The sequence below is a fragment of the Tupaia chinensis genome, unplaced genomic scaffold, assembly GCF_000334495.1.
Source record: "Tupaia chinensis unplaced genomic scaffold, TupChi_1.0 Scaffold143574_1, whole genome shotgun sequence".
NCBI lineage: Eukaryota > Metazoa > Chordata > Mammalia > Scandentia > Tupaiidae > Tupaia > Tupaia belangeri.
In genome coordinates, this window is record NW_006203419.1 from 1,374,326 (window position 1) to 1,380,237 (window position 5,912).

General features: G+C 55.5%; 1 protein-coding gene across 2 annotated transcripts in view; it reads right to left on the reverse strand.

The window, feature by feature from the left end:
* The window catches only part of SLC4A11 (solute carrier family 4 member 11), a gene marked incomplete in the record, with an annotated part of 14,885 nt that overhangs the window by 1,208 nt on the left and 7,765 nt on the right, over positions 1-5,912 (reverse strand). For both annotated transcript variants that reach the window (XM_014582305.2, XM_027766465.1), the window contains 9 exon segments: positions 196-364; positions 442-548; positions 628-895; positions 1,293-1,366; positions 1,639-1,771; positions 1,853-1,966; positions 2,043-2,168; positions 2,265-2,358; positions 2,435-2,650. In XM_014582305.2, coding sequence (XP_014437791.1) covers positions 196-364; positions 442-548; positions 628-895; positions 1,293-1,366; positions 1,639-1,771; positions 1,853-1,966; positions 2,043-2,168; positions 2,265-2,358; positions 2,435-2,650 — 1,301 coding nt within the window.

The following is a 5,912-nucleotide window of genomic DNA, read 5'->3' on the forward strand; positions in this document are numbered from 1 at the left end:
CAGGGAGTGGGGGTAGGCGGCGTGGATCCAGGGCAGCCCGAACAGAGACAGCCCGGTGTTGATGATGGCGAGCAGCAGGAGGTCCCAGTGGTAGGGGGTGCCCTTCACCAGCCTGCGGCAGACAGGCACACGTGGGAAGGGCACGGGACCCTCGGGGGGCTGGCACCCCTTGGCCCACCTCCCAGCCCTCCAGACCTGTTCTCCGGGGCATTGACCAAGGCAGCCACCAGGTTCTGCTCGATGAAGAAGAGCATAGAGAGCAGGAAGCCGAGGCCCATGGCACTGCCGATGGCCCTCAGGGACAGCAAGTGCATCTGCGTGACCTCAAACAGTCTTTCGCTGGGGTTGTAGCGGAACTTGCTCACTGCAGCAGGGCACATACTTCCGCTAAGCTGGCAGCCCCAGGGAGCGACCCCACGCCACCCCTCAGCCCAGACTCACTCTTGATCTCCCGGAAGCCATAGGAGCTGATGAGGGAGAAGGTGAGCACCGAGATGGGCAGGGCACAATCGGACAGGATCTCGCGCACGTAGGGGTGCAGGTAGGGGCTGGAGACACGGGTGGGCCTGTCAGCGTGACCCGGGGGGCGGTCCGGCCCTTCCCCTTCCCCTCAGCCCCTGGCCTCACCTCTTCCTGAACTGGTAGAGGGTGTAGCCCAGCCAGAGCGTGCCCAGCATGATGAGGAGGCTGAGCACCGCAGTCGCCCGGCCAGAGTGCACAGCGCCGTGGCTGTCCGCTGCCACTGCCGCCTCCATCGGGCTTATGAGGCTGCTGTTGAGGGCAGTGTGGAGGCTAGTGTTGAGGCTGAGGTCGAGGCCCAGCAGGCTCACCGGAGATGAAGGCCTTTTTGCGTGGTACTCATCAGAGTGATACCCATAATAGTACTTGGAGAAGACTGTGGACACAGACCAACAGGCCTCAGCCGTCGGGGCTCTGGAGGTGGGGCCCAGTTTCCTCCTGGATGTGGGGTGGAGGGGCCCTGAGGGGAGGAAGGGGCCCTGAAAAGACAGGGGGCTTCTAGGGGGAGGTAAGGGAGGGAGGAGTGGGGAGGACCCTGGACCCAAAATGTTCATCCACCCACACTCCTGCCATTGTCCCCATCCCATCTCTGACACCTCATGTCACCTGGCCCAGTGCTGGTGTCTGATCCTGCCTGGGCCTTGCGGCCCTCCAGCACAGCATCCCTGACCTAGGCCTGACCCCTTCTCGTCTGCCCTGGCCAGGCCACAGCTCGGAGCCGTCCGTCCCAGTTTAGCCCCCTCTGCCACAGGCGGCTGAGGCCACGCACTCACTTTTAACCATGCCTTTGACGGCATCCAGCACGAACGTGATGGAGATGAACAGGGCGATGATCTCCTCCGTTGACCTACCAGGAGGTGATGAGCCTCATAAGACAGGGCTGTGTCGCCAAGGGGTGGGGAAGGGGAGGTAACTCCGAGCCTGTGCAGGGCCCCCATTTCCTGCCCTGCAGAGGACCAGGGCCCCAGGCCTGGTCCAAGGGGCCTTCCCCAGCACCTTGGGGCAGCAATTTGTGGAGATAGCCCATCCACCCTGGGGTTAGAGCCTCAGGGGCTGACACGAGGCCAACCCGGATCCCTGGCCTCGAGGGTCCCAGCGACTTAGGGGATACCCAGTCACCTCTTGAAGAGACTCATGACCAGGCTGAGGTTGAAGAAGGCATAGAGCGCGAGGAAAAAGCTGTTCCACAGGCCTGTCCACGCGTAGAAGGAGTGAAAGTCCAGGTTGTAGTCCGCGCAGATGACGTGGATCACTGCAGGGACAGGGCTGGGGGTCAGGGCCCAGCTGGGGCCAGAGACCTCGAGCACCCTCTCCCGCCTCAACCCCGCCGCACCCTGGATGTAGAGGGCCAGGGGCGCGGTAGTCAGCAGGACCACCAGCGGCTGGCCAGAGAAGAGCGCGTACACGAGGCCTCCGATGCTCTGCCCGACTATGGTCTTCTGCACATCTGTGGAGCGGGGAGTCAGTCAGGCACGCAGCCTGGGCTCTGCCCAGCACAGCCCCGCCAGCCGCCAGCCCCTCACCGATGGCCCCATCCGTGTTCTCGTCGTTGAGAGACCCAAAAGCAATCGTGGGCAGGAGGCAGGCGAAGTAGAGGAACAAGGTGGTGGTGATATATTTTCCCACGGCCTTTTTCTTCCCGATGATGCCTGTGAGTGGGGATGGCATAGGTGGTTGGTGTGGGATGCAGGGTAGACACGTGCTCCCGGGGCCTGAACAGCCTGCATGGTCCACGGGCCACGTACCATCAGTAAAGTCCAGTGGGTACACAGGGAACCTGCGTCCAATGTCCTCCTGGATCCCCTTCCCAAAAGGGATGAAGTCCTTGCACTTCGGGGGCTGGGGGGAGGACAGAGTGCCCCTTAGCCCAGGCCGGACACGCCCCCTCCTGCTCCTGCTCCCCCTCACCCTGTACCTGTGGGTGTCTGAGGTCGTGGTGGGAGATCACGCCATACTCCTTCACTTTTGGAACTACCGGACACTGGCTCATGGTGAGCAGCTGCCTCTGCAGCACCAAGGCCTCCTTGAATTCTTCCTCGGTGCGCGTTTCCAGGAGCTTCTGACGGAAGGTGATATCCGAGAACATGGTGGCAAACGTGCGCCCCACTTCGACCACAGTCTTGGTGCTTTTCTAGGGGTGGAGGGCAGAAGAGTCAGGTCCACAGCCCCTGTAGTGCGGAAGAAGCCCTGCCCTGCAAGCACTGTGTTCTCAAGCCAGGCACCGGACTCTCCCTGTGACCTGGCAGCAGGGTTTGTTCCCCAAGCTCAGGCAGTAGTGTGTCCTGCTACGATTTCCACCACCACTCCCACCAGTCTACATTTTTCTTATAAATGCATTATTTCTTAGGCCAGCAGGTGGTGTGGTGGTTAAAGCACTGGACTCCCAACTGGCTGATCACAGTTCAAGTCCCAGACCTGGTGGCTTGCTTTCTTGCTTTCTGTCTGTCTCTCTCTCTCTGGTCAAATTAAAAATAAGTAAAATAAAGTAAATATATTTTTTAAAAATTCATGATTTCTTTCTCTTTTTTGTGCTGGTGGGCATATATGCTCACCAGAGAGGCACACACACACACACAGAGAGAGAGAGAGAGAGAGAGAGAGAGAGAGAGAGAGGAGAAAGAACCCTCCATGAGGCATGGTCAAGTCAAGCAGCAATCCTGTTTCCATTTCTCCCTCCCCAGGATTTTGGGCATGCAAGCATGCGTGACTGGAGCATTTCTCAAGCTGCCAGGTTCAGGACTTGAACCATGCAGTTAGCCATGTGGGAACTGGATGCTTTAACCACCATGCCGTAGAGCTGGCCCTCAATTTATGACTTAATACAAACTCAAACATTAGTCCTGTGCTAAGCATCAATGATCCGTGTAATCATGGATAACGAAGTCAAAGGAGGAAAACGTTTACTCGGCAACCTTCCACCAGTGGTACTTGCACTGTCTACTGGTGTATTTGACTCTCAGAGGGGATTAAGGCCCACTAGGGCTCCACCCTGTCCATGGACCATGGACTCCATGTCCAGCCTCCACCATGGTAAGCACTCGCCTTCCCAGCCCAGGTTTGCTGGAAGCAGTGTCTGCCCCTCTGCTCAAAGTCCCAGGACTGTGCATACTCTAGTTTTAAAATTGGCTCATCTTTGAGGCTGGCAGGTGGCATGGTGGTTAAATGCTAGGCTCCCACATGGCCAACCATGGTTCAAGTCCTGGACCTGGTGGCTTACTTTCTCACTCTCTGTCTCCCTGGTCAAATAAAATAATAATAATAATGATAAAGGGTATTCTTTTTTGGGGGAGAGGTTTTTGCTATAGGGAACGTGCGCTCGCCAGACAGACAGAGACAGAGACAGAAAGCGAGAAATCACCCCCGAGGGGGGATGGCCACGCCACAACCCCTTCTCCTCCATTTTCCTCAGGATCTTGAGGATCTTGGGCACGCACGCACATGCGCCCGGTGTGAGTTTAAGCCACCGGGTCCGGGACTCAAACTGCGGTCGACTACATGGAAGTCCAGCGACATAGCCATTACACCAACTGCTGGTCCTGATAAAGGGTATTCTTAAAAAAGAAGAAAAGGCTCATGGTCCCTCAGAGGAGCCTGGTGTCAGGGGCTGGTTCATTTGTCCCAAAGCACCAGTCCAGCAACTCTCAGCTCCCGCCTGTCTGGCCCCCCTGCCACTGTCACTTCCTCTGACCCTGACCCATGATCTACTCTTCCTCGCTCACCAGCATGTAACATTTGGGGAGGGTCACAGCATGTCTAGAAGACCCCTGGCCTGGACAGTCAGCACCCACTTTGTCTAAAAGATCGCCTAACATGTGACCAGCAGATGGCATAAGGATTACGTTGCTGGGCTCCCACATGGAGAACTGCAATTTGAGTCCTGGAACCAGGGCTTGAAACTCATGCCAGGTTTGTGTGTGCGTGCCCAAAATCCCAAGAAGAGAATGAAGAAGGAGGGATTGCAGTGTGGCCATCCCCCTGGGGGGGGGACTTTCTGTCTCTGTCTCTCCAGCAAGCACACATACCCTATAACAAAAATCTTTAAAAAAAAAAAAAAAAAAAAAAAGCTCTGCAAGGGAAACCTGCAGCAGATGCAGAGACAGAATCTTCAAGAAGCTAAAGGCTAAACAGCTGCACAGAAGTAAGGCATAACTCTACAAGGCTGACCCATACAGGAAGGTTCTGGGGTTGCATCCAGGGTCAGCTGAGCTAGACGCAGACTATGATGTCAAGACCTTGTTGCTTTGTCTATCTTTTCTGTCTTGCTCAAGGAAGAAATAAACTTAAAAAAATAAAAAGGAGTAGCTTTGTGGCAGAGCAGTCATGTACCGCTGAAAGGAAGCTGGATTCCCCATAGGTTTTTTTTTTTTTGGGGGGGGAGGAGGTTTTTGCTGTAGGGCACGTGGACTCACCAGAAAGACAGAGAGATAGAAAGCGAGAAATCACCCCCCAGGGGGGATGGCCACACCGCAATCCCCTCTCCTCCATTCTCCTCTCGGGATCTTGGGCATGCAGGCACATGCGCCCAGCGTGAGTTTAAGACACTGGGTCTGGGACTCGAACCGTGATTCACTACATGGGAGTCCAGCGACATAGCCATTAGGCTAACTGCTGGTCCCTGGATTCCCCATGGTGACCGTAGTTCAAATCCCGTTCCCAGTCAGCCTGCAAAATGCTAGGCCCATGTGCGAGTGCCTGGGGTCCAACATGCAGGAGACTGGAGGAAGGGAACTGGCAGGACCAGACCCTGTGGTGTCTGTCACTCTCTCTCATCAGCATACACATGAAAAAGAAAAAAAAAAAAGGAGTGGCTGATAGAAGCGTCAGTATTGGGGCCCTTCACCCTTCCAAGGCTGTGGAAGGGTCCTAGTGATTTTTTTTTTCTTTTTCTTTTTCTTAAGAGGGTTTATTTTTTAGCCTCAGGAATGTGTGCACTTGCTGGAAAAAAAGACACAGTGAGAGGGAAAGTGAGAAATCACCCCCCACAGGGGATGGCCATGCTGCAATCCCTTCTCAGTCTCCTCCGGGGATCTTGGGCACACATTCACACATGCTCAGTGTGATTTTGAAGCCACCAAGTCCAGGACTCAAACCACAATTGGCCATGTGGGAGTCCAACAACACAATTGCTATGCCATCTACTAGTCTCTTCTTTTTCTCTTTCTTTTTTTTTGTTAAGAATTATTTAAGGCGGGAACCAGCAGTTAGCGTAATGGCTATGTCGCTGGACTCCCACGTAGTCGACTGCGGTTCGCGTCCCGGACCCAGTGGCTTAAAACTCACGCCGGGCACGTGTGCATGCATGCCCAAGATCCTGAGAGGAGAATGGAGAAGGGATTGCGGCGTGACCATCCCCCCTGGGGGGTCATTTCTCACTTTCTGTCTCTCTGTCTTTC